This window comes from Chrysemys picta, chromosome 21 (genome assembly GCF_011386835.1).
Source record: "Chrysemys picta bellii isolate R12L10 chromosome 21, ASM1138683v2, whole genome shotgun sequence".
In the NCBI taxonomy this organism is placed as follows: Eukaryota; Metazoa; Chordata; order Testudines; family Emydidae; genus Chrysemys; species Chrysemys picta.
This window is the reverse complement of record NC_088811.1, coordinates 12,390,543-12,413,253: the sequence shown is the minus strand read 5'-3', so window position 1 is coordinate 12,413,253 and position 22,711 is coordinate 12,390,543. Positions and strand designations below refer to the sequence as shown.

General features: G+C 51.3%; 2 protein-coding genes across 6 annotated transcripts in view; one reads left to right on the top strand and one right to left on the bottom strand.

The window, feature by feature from the left end:
- Positions 1-362: 362 nt before the first annotated feature.
- On the top strand, positions 363-9,696 carry MAD2L2 (mitotic arrest deficient 2 like 2). 2 transcript variants are annotated; one of them, XM_065575364.1, is made up of 9 exons: positions 363-497; positions 2,608-2,659; positions 3,332-3,450; positions 4,095-4,166; positions 5,577-5,677; positions 5,820-5,914; positions 6,579-6,652; positions 8,202-8,294; positions 9,069-9,696. In XM_065575364.1, exons 2-9 carry the CDS (start codon positions 2,620-2,622, stop codon positions 9,108-9,110), a joined length of 636 nt encoding a protein of 211 aa, XP_065431436.1. In that variant the 5' UTR covers positions 363-497; positions 2,608-2,619; the 3' UTR covers positions 9,111-9,696. The 2 variants fall into 2 exon arrangements, with proteins under 2 accessions (XP_065431436.1, XP_065431435.1); XM_065575363.1 differs by having other exon boundaries at positions 2,608-2,689.
- A 968-nt stretch (positions 9,697-10,664) lies between these two features.
- LOC101947758 (F-box only protein 6) overlaps positions 10,665-22,711 on the bottom strand; it is a 125,757-nt gene continuing 113,710 nt past the window's right edge. The window contains exons 1-6 of one of the 4 annotated variants that reach the window (XM_008167225.4): positions 20,099-20,558; positions 17,896-18,220; positions 16,884-17,010; positions 16,076-16,171; positions 15,379-15,514; positions 10,665-12,256 (exon numbers count right to left, since the gene is read on the bottom strand). In XM_008167225.4, coding sequence (XP_008165447.2) covers positions 12,110-12,256; positions 15,379-15,514; positions 16,076-16,171; positions 16,884-17,010; positions 17,896-18,154 — 765 coding nt within the window. In that variant the 5' untranslated portion in view covers positions 18,155-18,220; positions 20,099-20,558 and the 3' untranslated portion in view covers positions 10,665-12,109. Of the gene's footprint in view, positions 12,257-15,378; positions 15,515-16,075; positions 16,172-16,883; positions 17,011-17,895; positions 18,390-20,098; positions 20,559-22,711 lie in introns of those variants that run through there. The other 3 variants (XM_005292824.5, XM_065575362.1, XM_008167224.4) reach the window with 3 other exon arrangements.

Genomic DNA, 22,711 nt, shown 5'->3' with positions numbered 1-22,711 from the left:
GCCCTAAATTCCAGCCTGTGTCCACGTCTCTGAGTGCAGCATTGCACATCCGTATGGCGCTTAAAAATGAGTTGAAACAAATCTAAGAGGGACTCACTGAAAGCCCTTGATCAAGTCACTCACCGCTTTGTGCCTCAGTTTCCCTACCTGTAAAATGAGACCATCAGATGAACACACACTCCGGAGACCCTTTATCTGAAGAGGAAGGACACTGCGTAGCTGGGCTCAGCATGAGCCTCCCGCCCCTGGGGGACCCCCCACTCGGAGATCCCCACACCAAGATCGTCAGAGGCCCCGGCTCCCCCCAGCCCCTGGGCGCTGCGCCCCGCCCTCCAGCTGTGCGCGGCTGGTCGCAGCTGGCAGGGCTGGCGCTGGGCGCGGGGCGCTAGGACCCGGCGGAAGGCAGGGGGCGGCGAGGCACGTCAAAGGGCCGCGCCGAGCGGACACCCCCGAGCCCGGCAACCGGGGCCCGGGCGGGGAGCGGCCGCCGCCCCGCGGTAAGGGCGGGCACAGGGTGCATCGGGTGGCCCCGCGCGTGCCCCGAAAGGGGGGGCTGGAGTGGGGAGTGGCCCCGCGCGTGCCCCGAAAGGGGGGGGCTGGAGTGGCCCCGCGCGTGCCCCGAAAGGGGGGGCTGGAGTGGGGGGTGGCCCCGCGCGTGCCCCGAAAGGGGGGGCTGGAATGGGGGTGGTGGCCCCGCGCGTGCCCCGAAAGGGGGGGCTGGAATGGGGGTGGTGGCCCCGCGCGTGCCCCGAAAGGGGGGGCTGGAGGCATGGGGGCCCTGAGTGTGCCCTAGACTGGGAGGGTGTTGGTGGGCTCGGTCCTGCATCTGCCCTGAAATGAGAGCGGGGTGGGGGGTGCCCACATGAGACCCTGTTACTGGAAGGCGCCACATTTTCTCACAGAAACACTCTCCCCCCCCCCCCCCCCCCCGCAAGGTGCCCAGTGCAGGGTGGGTCTGGGGCGGCGAAGCAGACACCTGCTGCCCTGGAGAAGCCCTACTGGGGGTGGGCTTGTGGCGTGAGAGTGAACCGATCACCGTGGGGGAGAAGGGGGTACGCTGCTGGATTCACGAGTGACTGCCACCGATTGCCAAATCCAGGGTTGCTCAGGATCCCGTCTGGCCAATTGCCCTGAAAATGTAAAATTAAAAAATTCGGATGGTACCAAAATAAAGTCATAAGAGCGTCTCCATTGACTAGATGCTCAGGTTGTCACCAGCTTCCAAACAGCACCATTAAGAACGCAGATACCCTCCACCCACTGGGACCTCCCAAACCCATTGACAAGAGCCCTGTATTGGGCTGAGTGGATCAGTACATTTTCCTATCTGCTGTAATCCAGGTACACACCTGGGATATGAGCCAAACCCCATTGTAATGGACGGAAGGACTGATCTTAGTGGGTTCTGGGTCAGACCCATGGTCCCCCATCCTCACCATAGTAAGCCTTATGCTGGGGCGCGGGGAGGGTTAGCCATTACAAACTGTGGTCTTGTCCTGCAGTTGTCCTCAGGTGGGTGCAGGTGTCTCTGTGTGGATTCATCCGCAGGATTAGGGTCTTTGTGAGAGGAAGGATGGTCTGAGGTTGAAGATACAAGCATGAGACACTGAAGAGCTGGGTTTCATTCCCTGCTCTGCCACAGACTTCCTGTATGTCCTGGGGTGGAGGCCTAGATTATTATTATTATTATTATTTTAAGGTATTTAGGTGTTGCTGCACTCAGTGACAGTCAATAGAATTTAGGTTCTGAAGTGCCTAAATCCCTTTTGGAAATGAAATTTAGACTTCTAAATCAGTTAGGCATTGCAACACTGAGGGCAGCCCTGCCTAAATATCTTCAAAATCTATGGCCTTAGTCTCTCTGTGCCTCAGTTCCCCAGATAATGGCACTTCCCTGCCTTGTAGGGTGTTGTGAAGATAAGTACATTAATAATTGTGAGATCTCAGCTACTGTCTAACAGAGGCCATATAAGTACCTCACATGAGAGGGGAGTTTGGTTTTATAAAACACTTTTTTCCATGTCAATACAATTTTGTTGTTTAGCTTTAATCCTTCCCCTGCAGTGTTTGCAACTCAAACACTACTGCATTTTGTTAGGGCAGGTGAACCAGAAAGGGAAATAGACAAAATTGTGAAACTGATTAGCTTATTTTCATTGCCCAGGCTAATGCAAAAAACAAACAAAAAACACCCCCCAAACAAACAAAAACAAAACAAAATCACATATTCCAAAACATTAACAAACAAGAAACACTCCCACAAACAGCAGAAACCCTTCTGAGTACATTCAGATTTGCAATTTGAGGTGTTATCAAGAACACAAGGACAGATGTCATCTTGTGCAAAATTATGATTTGTAACCCACTATCCCTTTAACTGGGCTCCTGAGCTCGGATCTGCGAGCAAACCCGATGGCAATTCAAGTAGATGGGGGCTATGCGGCCTTTGAAAATCAGGCCCCGTTGTTGGTTTGTGTAATAGCAGTTAGTGTGCGCGCAAATATCTAGAGTGTGGAATTTTGCTGTGGGCATGGAGGTAATGGGGGAGAGGGATCTGAATGGTGCCATGAGCTGAGAGGAAAAACTCCTTTCCCAATTCCTTCCCAGGTTACCGGAAAGATGACCACCCTCACCCGGCAAGATCTCAACTTTGGACAAGGTAGCGTAGCGTGCTGCTCTCCAGAAGCTGGTGAGGCTTCTTGCTGGCACAGGGAGTCACGTGGAGGTAGAGCTGGCTCTGCCTTGGAGTGTTGGTCTTCTGCCCCTCAACTACTGCTGCGAATGGGGTGCCACATGTACCGTACAGGGAAAACGGGACACCTTTATGCCTTGCTGGTGGGTTGTAGTACTGCAGGTCAGAGGGTATGATGACCACTGCCCTGCCCTGTTATGATCTTTGAAGCTCACAAGCTAAGCTGGGGTAGCTCTGGTCATACTTGGAAGGAGCACTTACAGGTCAACTTGCATCATTATATTTTTACATGGGTATATCATTAAATTCTGCCTTCCTCCAGTTCACCTGCAGTTTCAATTGGATACAGGATTTTTCTTTACTTCCGGTCATAAATGGTTGTATAATGTTGCTGTGGTGTTAAATAGTTGGTGCATTCCACCCTAGAGGTGGTTACATCTCAGTGGTGAATGCAGTGATCTCCAAGGTAAAACGCTTTGGGAGGACAGTCATTTCACCGCAGTTCCTAAAACAAGCAGTGTACAGATAAGCTGATGATCGTGCGCAGCAGTTAACCAGCAGATTCCTGCAGCCAGGAAATATTTGCTGGGCTTGTTTTTCTTTACCTGCTTTGCTCCACCACCTCTTTCTGTTCTCTAGTGGTTGCAGATGTTCTCTCGGAGTTTCTTGAAGTGGCTGTTCACCTCATCCTTTATGTTAGAGAAGTTTACCCCATTGGGATCTTTCAGAAGAGGAAAAAATACAATGTACCAGTCCAGGTAGGAGTCTCTCCTGTAGCTCTATGGTTATGAGGAAATACACAGTTAAGCAGAGAGCACGCTGTATGTTCAAAAGCACTATCGAAGAGGTAGGTATTATTAGTAATGCTTCGGCTCAAGGAGGTGCTACTAGAATGGCATTTGTGGCCATGAATGAGATATTGGAGGTGCATTTGTTCTGGCCTGTGCCTAACTGAATTAGTTTATATTTGAACAAATGCAAACCCTTAATTATTTTCAAAGTGAATTGAGTGGTCCTGAAAAGGGATGAATTAACAACCCTGGAGTTTGAAACGTTACACTTATGCACAGAACACATAGATCACAGGCAACAGCAGTACAGATTTCCCCATGCTGCCCCCCACAATGTGCTGTAATCCTGGCTGGGTGGGACTATCTCTAAGAAAGACCAATTGTGAGTGGACACTGGTTAGGCTAGTTGTCAGCAGACACCACTAGACTTATTTCCCATAAGCCACTGCACAGTTATCAGATGACAACAACTTCCAATCACCACTTACCTCTGCTGGATTTGAACTGGCAACCTAGTGGTAAAATATTCCATCACAGTAGCAACCCCCTGAGGCCCTGCAGCCCACCAGCCCTTCTGCTGTTTGATCTGAGTTCTCATTCTGTTTGCACAGATGTCCTGTCATCCAGAGCTGAATCGGTACATCCAGGACACGTTGCATTGTGTGAAGCCACTGTTAGAGAAGGTGAGGCCATGCCAGAGACCCTCGTATGGGGCATGCCCCCTGCCCCAACTGCGCTAGTCACAAATAGAGAACTTTACAGAGATTTGTATAGCGCAGTGGTCTCCAAACTTTTCAGGATCACACTCCCCCTAACCCTGTCCGCACCTCCCTCCCCCGGGGGCTGGGGCCGCAGCTCCTGGGGGAAGTGGGGAAACACAGTAAGGGGTCCAAGGCTGGGGCTGGGGCCAAGGCCGAAACCATGGCTGGGAGCAGGACTGGGGGCAGAGCAGGGCTGGGTGGCGTTCTCTCCCTGCCCCCAATGGGTGTTGGCCCAGGTCTGCCACTCTCCCCCACCCAAGTTCCTCTGCACCCCCCTAGGAGGGATGCACCCCACAGTTTGGGGACCACTGGTATAGAGTTAGTGACCTAATCAGTTTCCCCACAACCAGGGTCCTGGTTTGGTGTTATTCATTTATTCACATTGAAACAGGTGAAGGGACACCAGCAGACTGCTAACTAATATATATATGTCCTTAACTATGGTATGTTACAAATAATTAAAATTGAAACACTTAAAAAAAGGGTTATAAATCCAGAAGACACTTAGTCACTAGTAACTTTACTCATGTGAGCAGCCTTATGGAAGTCAGGGAGACTATTAATGCAAGCAAAATTAGACACCTGCTTAAGGCCTCAATCCTGCAGTGCGGTCTGGCTGTGCAGAGCTCATTGCCTTAGTCTGTTTTTTAATCTCCGCAGTTTGGGGTTGCGCTCCGTTTGGAGGATTGAAATAGGGCAGTTTCACTTCCTGGTTAATTTTCATCAATTTCACTTCTGAGCATTAGCCACAAAGCTGCAGTGGTTGGTTGCCAACACCACGGGGAAATATCATTGGTTTATTTTTTTAAGCACTCTTTCCATTGTAACTCAATAGATAATAGTCTGTTGGCTTTAGGATTTTTAAACGCTTATTTTTACATAAACTAAATTATGGAGCCAAACTTGCCTTACTGGTGCTGTGAGTGTGAACTATCCTCTGCCTTGTATTGTCCCTGAGTTGGGAGTGTATATATTGCATGCCTTGTGTCTAATCCCCTGGGGGAGGTGGAAGCCTATGATGGCTGCACGTTGCCTCTCCATGTAGAAGTAGCTAGAGAGGGAAATGTCCTATTGGTGGACTGCAGCTCCCTACAGGTCTTTGGGGTAGTCCCTCAACAGGGATCTCGTATCCAATAATAAACTGGTAGGGCATTTGGTTGTAGCCAGAGCAATCCAGCAGCCTTTCTAAAGCACTGGGAAGACACTGAAGTGATGTGGGGCTAGAGCAGATAAGTATGTTCCTGATTCATAGGGAGCATCAGTGACAGGGGGGGAGCAGAGGAAAAGGGATGGTCTGGTGGGGAGCTCCTGACCGGGTGTCTGTGCTTGCAGAATGACGTGGAGAAGGTGGTGGTAGTAATCCTGGATAAAGAGCACCATCCAGTGGAGAGATTTGTCTTTGAGATCACTCAGCCACCTCTACTTTCCATCAGGTAAAGGTTCCCTTCTACCAGCCCAGTGCAGCCAGTGCCTGCTTCCCTCTCCCTGTGTTCAACTTTGGGAGCTGATATTGGAAACAACTACCCCTCCCTCTGGGCCGGGGAGCTCCCCTAATGATCTCTGTCTCCTCCCCAGCTCGGACTCGCTCCTGTCCCACGTGGAGCAGTTGCTCCGTGCCTTCATCCTGAAGATTAGCGTGTGTGATGCCGTGCTCGACAATAACCCCCCAGGTAGGACTGAAAGCCTTCTCTTCTACAGGGAGGGCTCTAACTGCTGTTCCAGTGATACTCACTGGCTGATTTTACATAACCCTCTTTGCGTAAGGGGTGGTAAAATGTCTCTCTAGTGTGTTTGTCCAGGAGAGAGTTTGTTTTGCACAGCTGGGCTCACTGCCTCTCAGACAGGCAGAAATGGAGATTTAAAGAAAAGGTACAGGGGATTTAATCCCCCAAAGATCACAGGGCATGGTGCATATTAGACATATGCAGCATCACTGAAATGCAACCAGCTCTGGGGTGGAAGGCAGCAGCCAACTGGCAAAGAGCATCCCGCTGAAAAGGTGAGGGTAGAAATAAAATTTTGATCACGAGCACTGGAGCAAAATCCGAATCCTATAAAAGGTGCCCTGGGCCAGTTGCATCGGGAGCCTGGAGATGGCAATAGGTTTACAGGAGAGGGGAAGGTGGAGACCATGGAGGAGTCCATGGTTTCTGGTGCTAAGGAGAGCGCTAGCAAAGTCAGAGAGAGCAGAAAATGACAGGTTACTTTCCCAGTCCCTTTTGGAAAGGAACATGTCTTGGTATTTACCTAGCTGTGGATGATCCCTGTTACCTCCCAGGCCTCTGGCCATCGGATTACAGTGCCTTCCTCTCATCCCTGCCCCATCCCTTCTAGGCTGCACCTTCACTGTCCTGGTTCATACACGGGAGGCTGCCACACGGAACATGGAGAAGATCCAGGTGATAAAGGTAGGTGATGCCTCTGTCTGCTTGTTGCTTGCGGTGAGCTGCATGGTAAAGAAGGATGGACGTGAATTAAGGTGCTGCAGCTTTGGATTCTCCTTTCATCAGTGGGACTGTATTATCGTTCCCTGGAAGGGCTGGGCCAAGCAATTCCTGAGGTCTCGAAGAGCTCTCCCAAGACCTCCCCTTAACAAGGAAGGGGTGAAGTTTTGCACTTGGAACATACATGCAGTGTTGCAGGTGTCTGGCCCTTTGAGGGGCATTGGGCCCAGCCCTGCCTGCAACTGATGAGGTGATTATAAAAGCTAACAAGTAGCCCAGTTGGGAGAGCTGCAGAGAGCGGGCAGGCTCCTGTTGGAGACCCTTGGACTAGGGTTATAGGAAGTAGGTTGGCTCCTGAGGTGGGACCTAGAGCAGGGGGTTCTCAAACTTCATTGCACTGCGACCCCCTTCTGACAACAAAAATTACTACATGGCCCCAGTAGGGGGGACCGAACCCTGAGCCTGCCCCATCCCTGCCACCCTGGATTTGGGGGCCAAAGGCTTCAGCCCCAGGCAGGGGGCCTGTAATCTCAGCCCCATTGCCCAAGGCTGAAGCCCTCAGGCTTGGGCCCCAGACAGTGGGGCGCAGGCTTTGGCTTTGGCCCCTGGCCCCGGCAAATCTAAAGTAGCCCTGGCGACCCACGGTTTGAGAACCACTGCAAGGTAGATCCCAGGCAGATGGCCTGTAGGAAGATTGGGGAAGAGCCACCAGGAGTGAGAGGCGCTGACTGGCAGCCCCTGGGTCAGAGGAAGGGACTAGTTTGCGATGTGGAATTTGTTACCAGTTTTACATGAAACCCTGCGAAGAAGGGCCTGAACCAGACAGCGGGCAGTGCCCCTAAGGCTGGGTGGACAGGCCAGCAGCCTCCGTGCATGTTAGCCAGTACATCCTCACAACACCCTCCTGGGGAAATAGCATACCTGTCTTCCAGAAGGGCAAGTCACTGAGGGCTTGATCTTGCAAGGCGCTGAGCCCCCTTTCCCCTATGGGACACGTAACCCACTGAGTTCTTCCGCTGTAGCCCCAGTGCAGAGGTGAGGGCTGGAAGTGGAGGTCTGGGGAGGGAATTGGAGGAGGAGATTGAGGTCTCTGGGTGCATAGGGTAATGAGCCCTTAGTAATCAGAGACCTCTGCTGTTAAACCCGGCTGAGGGGTGGGCATTGGCAGTGTGTGGATTAGCAAGGCTTTCCAGTATAAACCACTCTTTAAAGCTGTGGGCTCCGTTACCTCCCCAGCCAGGCACGTGCTCTGCCTCTGCTCCTCACCCAGCCTGATCTATGGTCCCCCTCAAATCCTCATGTTCGTCCCTCCTTACTCCTTTACCATAGACCCAATGACTGGGAAGGAGGGGAGGGGGAGCACTTGTGGGGTGCAGAAGGCTAGAGGGAGGGGCAGTAGTGGATCCCTGCCACCTCCACCCAACGCTGCTCCCATTTCTAGCCCTCTGAGGAGCCCAGAAAGGAAGGGTGCTTTCTCCTGTTCTGAGGAAGCCTCTTCTATTCCTGCTGGCAGGATTTCCCATGGATCCTGGCAGATGAGCAGGACGTGCACATGCATGACCCCCGGCTAATCCCTCTGAAGACCATGACGTCGGATATCTTAAAGGTGAGCAGAGCGCTCTAGCCCAGGCTGGCATGAGCGTTACTTCAATCCATGCAAACTCCCCGGGGTGAGGTGAATCTGTCCCCCACTGCCGTCATCTACAGGGCAACGGCTTAGCGCTGCTGTGAAGTATCTTACCCCAGCAGGAGCCGCTGGTACTGAGTGCACTGAGCCCAGGCAAGCTTGGAAGGGCAGGACTTCCCCATCTCAAGTATGAAACCGGTTTGTGGCAGGATGCCCTGACCCCATTATCCCATCACCAGAAAGTTCAGCCTGGCCCAGACCATCTACGTGTACAGGGGCTGGGGAGTGAGGTGCCCAATGGGCAAGCCAAAGAACACCCAACCCTGCTCGTCGGAGGTGGGAGAGGCCACGCCACAGCCACTGCTGGAGGGCTGGGTTGTAGCTCCTGTCTGTCAACGCTGTGTGTTTGAGTGGAACCCCTGCCCACGAACAGTTGGATTGTGAGGGGCTGAGCACCTCTGGGAAATGTGCCCAGAATTCCCCTTCGGAACTGTGCTCTTGAAGGACTGGGCCCTAGAGCAAGAATAAATCCCTGGACTGAATTTCATGGAGGTGAATCCTGCTCCACAGCACCAGTTTACACCATCTCATGCAAATAGACTCCGATCACAGGTGCAAGCTATGGAGAAGACCCAGTGGATTAAGTTTGGTTTCCCCCCTCTACAGTACAGTTCCCTATAGAAGATATTAAACCAATACTGCAGGGGCTACTACACTCACCCTTTCTGAACCCCTTCTGTTACTCTCTTCTAGATGCAGCTTTACGTAGAAGAAAGAGCCCACAAAGGTACCTGATGCCGACTCTTCCCATCACCTTCAACCTTGTCCAAGGCTCAGATCTTCCAGAGGAATCCGGTGTCTTCTAGGGGGATGCAACTTATCTTGTTAACAGGTGCTTCTTCAGCTGGCCTCCTGAGTGACTTCATGTCCATTGAGCAGCCCCCCACAGCCAGGCTGCCTATGGGTTTAAAGTGCTCTTACCGCTATATATAGAACTGACTCCTACATGTGAACAGGCTGTGTGGGGGGTGTGTGTGTGTGTGTTACAGCAAATCCACAGATGCAAGACGTGAGGGATGTAATGTAAACTGCAAGTGGGAATCAGTACTTCTCACTAGCTCTTTATGATCCCGCTTTAACCCTTTATAGGGCAGCTCAATTGCACATTGGTACTTGTATGTGAACGTCCATTTTGTGTACGTACCTCTGAGCCTCCAGCTGGATAACTTGGGCGTGTTCTGTGGGAAGCCTAAGCTCGTGTGACTCCACCGAAATCGCTCGACTTACAGCTGGGATGAGTGGGGCCTTATCTACAATGTGTGTGTCCACTGTGAGTGAGTGATCTGTAAAGCTGTCAATAAATACTGAGCGAGTTCTACCATCGCGGAGCTAGCCTGAATTGTGTCAAAGGCCGTGTGGTAGATGCACAGGCCTGTACTGGTCAGAACCATTTCACTCTGTGACCAAGTATAACTGGCCCCATTGCACGCAGTAGACTTGCTCTCTCTTCATTTTCAGCGTTAGACACAAGTGATGGCCCCATGTTTCCATGGGCAAGATCTAGGAGGGGTGGAGAACGTCCCCTGGATTCCTTTGGAGTCCCAGTCTCCCCCTGTACACTTACATCTCCAGGGGGAGAGGGATCCAGCCCTCCGATCCCCTGGATCCCCAGGAAACTAGGGCTGTACACACAAGGTGCTGGGCCTCCCTCTGCCACCCCTGTCTACATCACAGACGTGCTGCCACCACTCAGGCTTCTCTCAAGGAGAGGAGGCTCCCATGGCAAAGGTAATACAACACCAGCCTCTTGCCTCTCAATGAAGGGTCTCCACGCCATCCTGTGGGGGAAACAATAGGCAGGTGCATTGTCCATGCAGCATAGACCCATCTCCTGCTCAACCCCCCCCCCCCCTCAGTCAGGGCACTCTTTGATGTGCAGTGCTGTTACGCTGCAAGCTGAGGCCAGAGCTGGAGTTTGTTTGAGGGAGGGGTTTTGCAAAAAGCACTTTAAGTTGTTCCACTCTATTACCATTAAATTTTATGGCAAAACTCCCCTTGACTTTCCTGGGAGCAGTGGTAGAGTGGGGTGGGGGGTTTCACTGAAGTCGATACAACACCCTTTAGAAAAAACAGGGTTGCAGAAGGCCTCAAAGTAGTAGAATCTCGTAGTACTGGTGAGGGTAGAAAAAGGAAGAGCATCGTTTGCCTATTGGCTTCTAGACGGTGTTGGCAAGGCTGGCACAAACACCCTTGATGACAAATCAATGAGATGGCCAGCATGGCATCACCCGCTGCCCTACACCCAGTGTCAGAGAGCAGAACTCCATTAGACAAAGAAAAGAAATTGACTAGGAATATACATATCACTTTATTCATTCCTATTGGCCAGCCAGTAGCATAAGCACTTCAGGGGTAAGGCAGACAGTTTATGAAGAGAAAAATAACCCCTCTCTTCCCCGCACCCCCAACTCCCTTTCCTTGGTCCTAGGATCACCCTGCACCTTCCCTCTATCCACACACGAAAGCACTAATGCCCAGGACTAGTGTACAGGGAGAGGATTCTCTGGAGCTAGAACCTGGTCCCAGCTTCACTTTACTTAGTCAATCTGCAGCTGTCAGGACCACCCAAGGCTGAAATCAGCGTCTAGTTTCTTTCCAAGCTGTAGGAAACATGGCAACGTGACATACAGGGGAAAGAGGGCTTAGGTCCAGGGGGTTGTTTTTGTTTTCAGCGTACAAAAGAGGCCTGGCAGTTTTTTGTTGTTGTTGCTTTACACACTACACATTGGAGTCTCACCTTATTTTCCAGAGAAGCTTCTGTGGCTGCCTGGAGAACCCAGCTGTTTGATGAGAGATACCAAGAAAGCAATGTAATTCAGACTACTTAGAACTGGTTTACATCTCTAACTCCTGTGCCCAATGAACCGTTGAAAGCAAAGCCCCTGAAAGATTCAAAACAACCCTAACTCCTATGTGAGAAGGAAGAGAGAGCTCATGTTTCAAAGCAAAGTGCTCCAATAAAAAGACTTGAAAATCCTGACACTAAAGTAGGGAAAAAAACAAAGGTCCCTGTCCCCACATGGTCCCTTCAGGCCGTAACCACAGACCATAACCGCTCTGGGTCTCCTTCATCGCCACCCTGGTTTATTGTATTTTATGTTTACAGTGAGCCGGCAGCATCCCCTTTTGCTTCTGGCTCAGGGTACAGTAGTAGCCGTAGCCAGTTCTGCCTTCCTCCAGGCTCCCCCTCTTCCTTCCTGTCTGCTTCTAGGGGTGTAACTGCTGGGGAGACTTCCACCCAAGCCCCGCAGCTGTCCCCCCACTCAGTTAACTGGCCTCGTCTGCCAAGAGCCTGCTTTTCAATCCAAGCTCAATTAGGGTGAACAGGGGAGGAGATGAGGGACAGGGTGCTGAGTTAGCCACGCCTTTCAGAAGAGGCCGATTCCTTAGTTGGCAGTAGCCCCGGAGCACACTCCCTGCTCTGAGAAAGACACTCGGCTGCTTGGCCTGGCTGATGTCCCTGGTGCGAGATGCATGAGGTTAATATGGAGTCCCAGGGAAGACAAGTCATTTCAGAGGGCAGAGCTTGTAGGAGGCTTGGTGTTACCCAGGAGCACTTGCTCTTCAGACTCCAGCCAGGATATGAAAATACAGTCACGGAGAGGCTGGGGACAGCAAAACCAAAAGCTGACACCAGCCCACGTCTGACCTGGCAGAGCTCACGCAGATCACCAAGTGCTACGAGCGGCCTTCTGATTCCAGGGCCCCGAGCCGGAGTCTGCCTCGTGGCCTCTCTATGGTGACCTCCCTGGCTCAATGGTGATGCTGCTGTTCGTCACTCTGCACCCATACCATCCCGCCCAGTACTGCGTGTCCTGTCCTCCGTGTTCGAACAAGATGTGACGAACTCCAGCCTTGTAGTTGCGGAAGGTGTAAGAGATCTGAGAGGTAAGAAAAGGAGAAAAAAAATCTTTCATTTTGCCTGATGAACTCAGCCCCAGTCCTGTGACTGTGAGCATGTCTGTACCGCAAAAATCTCAACACTAAGCCGAGGCAGCCAGTCTCGGGCAGGTCAGCCCGGCCCGGCCAGAGGGTGGGTCTCAGAGCCCGGGCTCCAGCCCAAACAGGCTATTTTTAGCCCCGTAGCATGAGCCTGGGTCAGTTGACCCAGGCTTTGAGAGGTGCTGCTACAGGGTGGTGTTTTGTTTGTGTTTTAAACAGTGTAGGCATCCCCTATGGTAAAGTAAGAGCTCTGGCCTTGTGAAGAGCTCATGGACATCCTCTCTGGGCTGGAAGAGGGGAAGAGAGAAAGGCTTGCGTTGCTCTATACGGAAGGCCAGAAAAGGTTAAACTAAAGTTCCACATTAAAAATCCAGGCCCCGTCTAGCCTGGAAGCCTCCTTGATATCTATAGTCGGATACTAAAGACCTCAAGTCCTCCCACATTCAGTTCACCGTAGCAGTGGCTATGTGGTGCAGACGGGCCTGGGGTGTTTAACCACTGTGTTATCCTACCCACGGCACTGTTAAATCAGGACCTTGAGCATCCACTCATGCTACTGCAGGGGAAGAATCATCACTTGATGTTTTCAAACCAGTTGCAGTGATTTTGACGCATCTTCCATTAAATCACCGAGGCCTGGTCTATGCTACTAGGTTTAGGCTTATGGTGTGCACAAACCACTGCCTATCATGCTGGCCAATACCGTCTCATTGTTTCCCTGTGCTGCCCCTCTGTTCTCTGTCTTGTAGTAGATTGGCTGCTCTGTGGGGCAAGGCCTGTCCTCTTGTTCTGAGTTTGCATCACACCTAATGCAAAGGTCCTGGTCCTTGACTCAGGCTCTGAGGCACCGTTGCAACAACTAATGATAATGATTTCCTAGCAAAACTCGGCTTCTGTCGGCACAGCCGTGCACACGTCTACACTCAAATCTGAGTCCTGCCGCACAAACCTGCACTCCCGCCAGTGAAATTACACCAGTTTGAGTGACATGAGCCCCTCCACCTGGACAGTGTGGATGCTGTATTAGCTATACGGGTACCAAGAGTCCTCCAGCAACAGGCCCATGATGCCACGGTCTCGGCGGCAGCGACCGCTCTGCTCCACGTGTTGAACGCTGCGGTGACTGGAAGCCTGCCCCCCTTTAAGCTCACCTTTGCTGATAAACCACTCTAGGGGAGACAAGGCCTGAGGCGAACGTCACTGCACCAGTTACACTGGCGTCACGTTTAGAAGGTTTATCCTCCCTCCCCCCGCCGCATTGAGAAAACATTGAAATAAAGTGAGCACCCACAAAATGCCGCCTCTAAGAGCTACCCTCTATTCTGCCGGGAAAAATCAATCTTCCTGCTATGTCTGAAGTTAAAAAAAGCAAGCAGAGAAACATCCCTCCACCCCCCCCTTCCACACTTTAGCTAAGTCATACAAAGCACACACCCAATTTCTGAATCCTTTTCCAGTCACCTTTATCAGTCACCAATCAAACTTCCCTTCTTTTTCTGACAGAGCCGCTTCCCCTCTCACTCAGGGCCAGCTGCTGCTTAGCAACGACGCCTCTGGCGGCCGCCTCTCCCATATTAAATAACGTTGAGGCCCACAGCAGGCACTTGAAAATACTTTCAGGAAAGAGGAACATCACAGGCCTTAAAGCAAAGGGTGCAGGGAACTCAGATGCAAAAGGAACTACTGGCATTTGACTCAGCTTGGCTTTTCTATACAAACAACAAATTGCTTTGACAAAAAACTGAGAGCCAGCCCAGCTGGCCAGGGAGGATTTGGAAATGTCAGTGCAATAGGTAGTTGTTAGCCAACAGTTCCCAGCAGCATGAGCAACCCAAACAGGAAGAACTAAGCCTGAAAGTGAAACTAAACTTGATTCTCAGCTTGCACCGTGTAGAAAACCAATGATGTTACCGAGAGGGGAATACAGATCAATTTTCAAAGCTTTTCAGTTCATATTTGATGGGTGATTTGGGCCAGACATAGAAATATGTTTACAGTGTGATTATTGTTAAGCTAAATTCCTGTAGTGGCAGGTTTATTTGAAAATATTTGGATTTTAAGTTTTCTCCTGTAAGCCTTGCAAACCAAACAAACAAAAAGTTTTGCTAAAGCAGGAGACTGAAGTGAAACTACGCCGGTTTAGCTTCACATTCGCCATGCTGAAAAACAAACAAACTAGAACAGGAATAGGCACATTCAATTTTTAAAGTGCTCAGGTTTTAATAGTGGAGTTAGCAACAGGCAGGACATTTGTTTAAAACATAAAATAAAAATGATTCCTCTGACAATGGCATTGTCTACACTGGGAATTACCCTGATTTCAATCAGTTGTGGCCAGCAGCCAGCCCACATGCTCAAGAGCAAACCCTCCTATACACAAGGAAAGTTGCAAAGACAGGGCTAATACACAGAGCAGACAAGGCCAGTGTCCCTTAAATTTGGGGTTTATCTACACGAGCCAATCGTTCCAGTATAACTTGAGGTGCTGGGTTTCAGTGGTGTGCTCTTCCTCTGGTTTAAGAGTGGCTTATCTGTTTGGTTTAATTAGATTAGGAACAGGTTTGAAACAAACCAAAATCGTGTCTACACAGTGTCTTGCACCAGTTTAACTATAATGGTTTAAGAGCCAATTCAAAATTACACTGGTGCAACTTTCTTGTTTTGACAAGTCCCTTGAAACCTCATGATAAAGTTGGTTCAGGTTTCCGAAGTAACTTTGCTCCAGTCTCAGTCAAAAGAATGTCCATACAAAGCACAAGGGACCTGACTGGTCATGTTCTCTATTCGCTTTGCATTTATTTCAACCCTCCATGTTGAAACAGATGTGGGACGTGCTAAGCATCTGCGACCCCCACTGAACCCAGCTCACTCTCTCACAGCTGTGTTGCTTCTGCAGAGCCACTAAGGAATAACTTTAGCGCTGGAGGCCCAGAGAGAGCAGATGTGCTGGGGAAGGAGGGACCCATTGTTATCCAGCCATTGTTCAGATTCGAGTCATGTGTTAAAACCACAGCACTGATCTAAAGCTGCTGCCCACACAGCTAGTCTCTGGATTCCTCACCTCTCTCCACTTTGCATCACTCCATTGCTCTATGACCACTGGTTCCGGACAGAACTCGTTAAGGACGATGTAGTCTGCAGAGAGCAGCTTCACACAGAGTTCATAACGGCACCCACAGTCAAACCTGGCAGCATACCTGGAGAAACAGTGAGAGGTCAGGCACTGGGAAGATGCACACACCTGCCGGGACAGTCACCGTTCTGGGGATGCCTGTTGCCAGAGACAAGCCATCCCTGCTCTTGGCATGGCAGGGGTTAGTCATTTTATACAGGGGCTCGGAAATGGAACTGGAGCTAAGCTGAAGCCTGCCCGTGGGATGGGAAAGCCAGTTTGCACCCCTTATCTGTAATGGCATCTCCAGTTCTGTAGTAACCCGAAGGTGGTATTACTGTTACCTAGCATTCTTCTTCAGAGTACCTCAAAGAGCTGTACAGATGGGGAGTATCATCATGCCTTGGCGGGGAAACTGAGTCATGTGAGCCAGTGACAGAATTCTGGAGTCCTGGCTCTGTGACTTTCAACACTAGATCATGATCCCTTCCAGACTCAGGAACAGAACCCAAGTCTGACTTGTTCTTTATTAAATCATTACAGTCCCCGGAGGTAGAGTCAAAGAACTCCACTGATGTAGTCCCAGCTGAAATCCAGAGTTGCCCTAGCATATGCCGAGAGTCTAGTTTTGAATGCGCACACTCACCAGTCCTTGACTACAATATCAGGCCGTATTTCATCCATCAGCTGGTCCCAGTAACCCTCTTTCTTTAGGTCAATGAGCTGAGACTTTAGACACTGCCTGGGAACAGATCATGTAAGTTTTTAGCATCACATGCAACTTGTATGTGCCTATTTCCTCGTCTCTCCACTGGAGTTTAGTGGTTCCCTTTAGTTAAAGCCCAGGGCTCACCCCAGATTAGTAACACCCCGGTACTGTGCGGGACATGCTGCTAGCCCAGAGAGCACATGGTGTCAAAGATGCAGCAGCAGACATCCTGCGCACTCAACAGCAGCTAATCCTCACCTTTGACCCCTACTCAACTGTTTTCATCGTGGGTCGCAGGAACCAGACACACACTCAGAGCTTGAATCTGATTATCCCACAGGTTTGGAACAAACTCCGTTCAGTTTTACTGGCAAAGGACTGCGAAGAAAGCTGATGTCTAGGTTATACCCCATTTACCAAACCTTTACACAAGCTGTTTGGCCAATGCTTATATCAGAAGAGAAACAAAAATCCGAGCTGTGAGGAGCTTCCCGTCTCCGCTAAAAAGCTCTACTGGTTTTGTATCATTGGGGGCCCTTGAGATGTTGCCTGGGTGGCAATATGCCTCATAAGAGGGCACATAGGACGCTCCCTCTGTATCTCCACAAGGTAACTAGTTACTTCTTCCTCTTTCTATTCCTGGACCCAGCTCCACCCGCCTGCATGGAGTTCGGTGTGTTCTCAAACTGCCAGGGGGCCCTCTTCCCTCCAGGCCCGGCTTCAGAGCACGAGATCTGATTCTTACCCATAAGAGGTGACAAAGTATTTGCGCACGTGTGGGCTGGGAAAGTCTGTCCCGTGTTTCCCAGGCAGATCCTCGACTTTCCATTCATCTCCCTCGTTTGGATCCAGATTCCAGGACTGAAAGCTCTCTAGGGAGGGATCACAAAGGGGACAGTGAGGCCACCCAACCAGCAGACGGAGGGTTAATCCCCAAAAGGGAGAGCAGAAGGGTCTGAGAACCTGAAGTTTTCAGCCCTCCCCATAATTTTCTGAAATAATCTAGTTTTCATTTTAAAAAGCGAGTTGCGGGGTGGGAGGTGGCAGCTTTGTCCTAGGGATATTACAGCAGCCTGGGAATCCTTTCCTAGTGATTTCAAGGTGTATCTAGTTTCCCTATTGCAGAGTCTCCTCGGGCCTAATCTACGCTACCCATTTCTTCCCTGGGTGAGCCTGGCGGTCAGCCAGCCCTATCCGTAACAGCACCATGCAGCAAAGACCAGGCACCCCAGCAAACTGATGTGCTGCCGCCACTTTACATCAGCCTTGTACGAAAGGCTCCCGCTGCACACTTCCACAGGAGGCCGCGAGCCGGCCCAAGAGCGACCTAGGTAACAATTCCCCACTGCTCAGCTGCACTGGGGCCACCGCAGGCTGGGGGGCGGGAAGTGGAGGGGCCAAGGGTGGATCAGGCTGCAGCAGCCGGTGATTTTACCACCATGTCATTTAAACTGGCTACACACTTTCATGCTGCCGAAGCCTGCCTACGCTGGAGATTTGTTCTGGTTCCACCCCTAGGTGTAGCTGCACCAGTGCTACCCTTCAGGCTCCACGGGTGCGGCTTTACCAGCCTATGCTAATGGTTGCACCAGCACAGCTAAATCAGTAGCCAAACACAGATGGCTGTAGCCAGGGCAAATCCACAGCGTAGGCGAGGCCCGAAAGATTAGACCTTGGGCAAGGCTATGAACTGACCATCCTCCTAGCTGCTGGGGAATTCCCCGCCCACCGCCACTTTCCGAGAAAAAGGAACAAACCTTCAGCACAAGGATTTTTGAGTAAGTTTTTCTTCAGGCTGCAGAGGACATAGAAGATCTTCCAGTCCTTGATAGTCTTGTCCCACTTCTCATGATAAAAGCCCTCCCGCTGGCACTTGCGTTTCCACACCGTGGCTAAGTTGACCACATCCCGCCACAGGACACAGACAAGCCGGCAGTTACAGATCAGCTCCCGGGCGGGGACCAGGGAAAAGAGTTCCACCAGGACATCTTCGGGCAGGTCACCGATGTTCGCCATCTTTCTGTGGGCCCAGGGCTCCAGCAGCCTGTAACGCAGGCCAGGGAGAGAGTCACCAGGAACGTTCTGCCCAGAAAGGGTGGGAACACAACAAGCAGAGCAGGTCTCCCATTGAATCATGGTGGGAGGGGAGGGAATGGAAGGAGAAGGAAAGGGAGTTAGGACCTGGAAGTCAGATTTATAAAGCACTGCACTAGGCAGACATCCCAGAGTGCTGCACTGAGGCTGTGGCTACACTGGCAAAAATGGGACCCGACAGCCACCAATGTCTCTCACCAAGGGTGAATTGTGGTCCCATTTATGCAAAGCTCTTAAGGCCAGATGTTTAGGTGTATCAAATGCAGATGGGGCTTAGCTGGATGCGTGAGTCTCTATGGGAGTCAGGCACCTAACCTGCGTAAGCGATTCTGAAAATCCCCCTAGGCATCTATCTACGTCTTTAGGCGCCTACATATTTCTGAAAATCTGACCCTTAGGCTCCCTCTACACAGGACTTTGAACCATGTGCTAAAGCTAGGGTGACCAGACAGCAAGTGTGAAAAATCGGGACGGGGGTGGGGGGTAAAAGGCGCCTACGTAAGACAAAGCCCCAAATATTGGGACAGTCCCTATACAATCAGGACATCTGGTCACCCTAGCTAAAGCGAAAGCTAAACTCCATTCAAACACGGATCCATTCAAACACGTTTCCAATTTGTGTTGGTCAACTGCAGATTGACAGGGCCTAGCTGATCCCAAGACGCATGGCCAGGCATCTCCCTGGTGGGATTTGCCGCTGTGTAGGAGAAACCTTGTGCAAATGGGTCCTGAGCTGGGCTGCCTCTGCCTACGCATGCCCCACCCATGTGTGGGCGTCAGTCAATATTCAATGCTAGTCACCCACGTCCTCCAGTCAAACAGATTCACTTTGCCCTTTCCCATGCCACAAATCCTGCTTATCTTCCCAGCCCAGACAGGAGATCCTGCACCCCATCTACACATGCATGGGCCCTACGATGGCCACTGAGGTTACCACCTAGTGGGTATTTGACCAGCCTGGCCTTTTTTTTTTTTTAAATGGACTTGCCAGTTGCCAGAAAAATAATTTAATCTGCCATTGTGGTTTTTTTTATGTGGGTCTAAAGATTTGCATTATTCTCACAACACACTGAGACAGCCAATGTTAAAAGTTTCTGGGTCCAACTGAAGAGAACAGGCAGGAGTGGGAACATTGCAGTAAGTGATAACAGCTGAAAAGACAGCAGCTGTCTGCCCACCAACACGCAAGCGTGTTTGAGTCATACAGAGACATGCAATGTTATCTATATGGGATCTCTCTCCAGATACTCTAGGGAGCGGTTCAAGGGTTGGGGTGCGAAGTTGCCTTGTGGTTGGGGCTGTGGCAGGCTTGCCTTGGGGAGGGGTGGAGAGGGGGGAGATCTGTTTTGTTTGGGGTTTTTTTGCATTTCCAAGCTGCTAACACTAGTTGCCACCTGGCCAAAGGTTTTCCCAGGGCGGTCCTGGGAAATGTGTCAGGGGGCCCAGTAGACGCTGCCAGCTGCACCCCGGATGTACCCGAGACGTGCCAACCCCAATGGGCCCCCTTCTGCCATGCAAAGCCCCCGCCCCGCCCCAGGAGCCCGACTCAGCCCCACAAGGGATCCCGGCCCCCAGCCCCATACACGGGCCGCAGCGGGGCCCCCGGCTCCTGCCCAGCTGCCAGGCAGAGGAACCCGGCCGCTTGCAACCGAGATCCAGGCCGCCGAGTCCGGGCTACCAGCTCGGCCCGCCGCCGCCTGCGTCTCCTTCCGCGGGGCAGGGCCAGGAAGTGCGACACGACACGACCCGACCCGACCCGACCCCACCCCGGGGCCCAGACCTCACTCACTCCCCCCCCCCGAGACACCCCGGTCGCCCCGTTCCCCAGCCCGGAGCCCCGCTTTCCTCCTGCCCCCGCCAGCTCACCGCACTCCGGAGCCCGGCGGCCTGGAGCCGGGGACAGCTGGCGAGGGCGGCGGTAGAGAAGGAAAAGGAAAGTAAAACTGCTGCTGTGCCGAGCCCGGAGCTCCCCCTGGCTGTCAAGCCTGCAGCCACCTCCGGTCTCTCGTTTGTACTCACAGTTACCTCTCGTGGGCAGGGGCTGGTCTTTGTACAGCGCCTAGCGCCCCGGGATCGAGGGCCACGCCTGGGGTTCCTGGGCGCTACCACAGCCCCAGTAAATAATAAAGCTGAAGAGCGAGAAAAGGAGACAGGTGCTGGGTACTACAGGGACAAGCACAGGATAGGAGCCCCCAGGCTGCAGCTACGCTAGGAACTCCTGGCAGCCTGGCTAGGTCGGACAGGGATGCCACGAGGCGTGACCAGCATCAGGCCTGTCTATCATCAAAAGCCTGTAGTGTAGATCCAGGTATACTGACTATCTTTTGCTGGTACAGGGTAGGGTGCCTGCAGGACAGTGGAAGAGCGGTGGGAGGTGACTGGAGGCGGCTGTGCAGACAGAAGTGGAGCGTTGCTAGTATAAACTGTAGCCGCACTACAAGTGCTTTGCCAGTATCACTGTACCATGGTGCAAATCACTCCTAGTGTGGACGTGGCCCGAGCTGGGTGGACAGCCAGGGGGTGCACCCTTCATGTTACCAGCAGCTTCTGTTATGGCTTGTATCTGACTATGCTGTTATAGGAATCTGCTTCATCTTAAGGGAAAATGTACTTAAACAGGGAGGAATTAAAGTTACAAGAGGCAGAAGAATAAACCAAATTGAGGAAAAGGAAAAAGTTTCATTGTTAAAAGAACAAAAAAAACCTTCAGAAAGAGGGAACCATTTTTGTGAATTATGCACGCAAATAATTATTGTTCTTGCCCAACCCTCTGTCATGGACTGAGAGCTCCTTGGAGCAGAAGTGTTTGGAAAGCACCTAGCAGAGAGTGGGCATTCATACAACTAAATAACGAGAAACATGATTTAGAGAAATAAGGTTAAGAGGATGTCTAGGGGAAAAAAATAATAATCACGTTATAAACAAACACCTCTTCCTCCCCACCCCCTCCCGTTGCTAATCGCACTTGGATGATTTGGAGTGAAATCATTTTACAAACCTAGTTTACTTTTCACCATCAATACCAAAACCAGTCAAAATGCTAAGTCCATAAGAGCAAATCTTTACAGCTAACAAAACTGAATAGCCACGTGATGCACTTACTGTAAACTTTGTCCTTCCTGTGTCCCTGCGGATAATTAAAGTTTTTTCTCTTAATTAGCCTCTTAAAGTTGGTAGGACAACTCCCACCTTTTCATGTTCTCTGTATGTGTGTATATATATCTCCTTACTATACGTTCCATTCTATGCATCCGATGAAGTGGGCTGTAGCCCACGAAAGCTTATGCTCAAATAAATGTGTTAGTCTCTAAGGTGCCACAAGTACTCCTGTTCTTGTCCCTTGTCGCTGGCTTTACTCTGCAAAGCACCTAGCACATTCCCGAGCCCTGCATACAGAACTACAATAATTATGTGGCCTAATTCCCTTTTGGCACTTCACTGTACTTGGACCACAAAACTAGTTCAGGCTTGGCTCCTGCAAGCTCTTATGCACACTAGTAATTCTATGCTCACAAGGGTTGCAGGCACTTGACCTTTCTGAAAATCGGGCCCAAGGTGTCTCAAGTTGGGCATCCAAAAAGTGGAGGTGCCCACAAGTTAGAGGCCGCTTTTGAAAATGCAGCTGCCTGCCTGCAGCTGGGGAGGAGAGATGGGCGTGAGACAGTGGGAGGAGGAGGAACAGGAGTAGAGTCATGGTTATGCAGCTCTCCCAAGGGGATGAGGAGAGCCCCAGAACTGAGGTAGAAGATGACAGTAAGGCAGGAGGCAGACTCGAGAAGGGAATGTCAATTGCACTTAGAGATTGAATGTACTCACGCAGTTCATTGTTAACACAAAACATTATAGTTTGGGAGGATGAGCTGTCGGGTCTTAGCTTCTCCCATTCCCTAGTAGCTGGGTATGGAAGGTGGCATCAGCCTACACCCCAGCTGGGATTTCTCTTTGCCCCTGGGGAGCCAGCCCCTCCGGGATCCTCCTTTGATCTAGCTAGCTGTTTATACCACCGTCACCAGTGTGATACATGAGAACCTGCATCTCACAGCCACTGGGTGCCCCTCAGCCAGTGCTCAAAGTGGGCAAGCACCTCCGGTGCTGCAGCGCCATCCGGAGGTGGAGAGCAGAGCGTCAGGGATAGAGACGGGATACAGCACAGCAGGCCCTATTCGGTCCCTCACATTAACGTGCAGTTTGGTCTCCCCTTGCCCTGAGCTCTTGCATGAAACAGGCAAAAGTTCCTAATGCCGGAGGAATACAGGGTGGCAAAGGGCACATTCATCCTCCCAACACCCTGGGAGGTAAGTGTCAACACCCCGCCCCCCACATTGACTGGTCAGGAAGCAGAGAGGAGCAAGTGACTTGCCCAAGCTCACACAAAGCCTGAATTAGAAATCAGGAGTCCCAGACTCACGCACCCCCCCGCCCCCAGGTAACTCTCCAGCCAGATCAGCAATATCACACGAGCCAATACACGAGCGCATC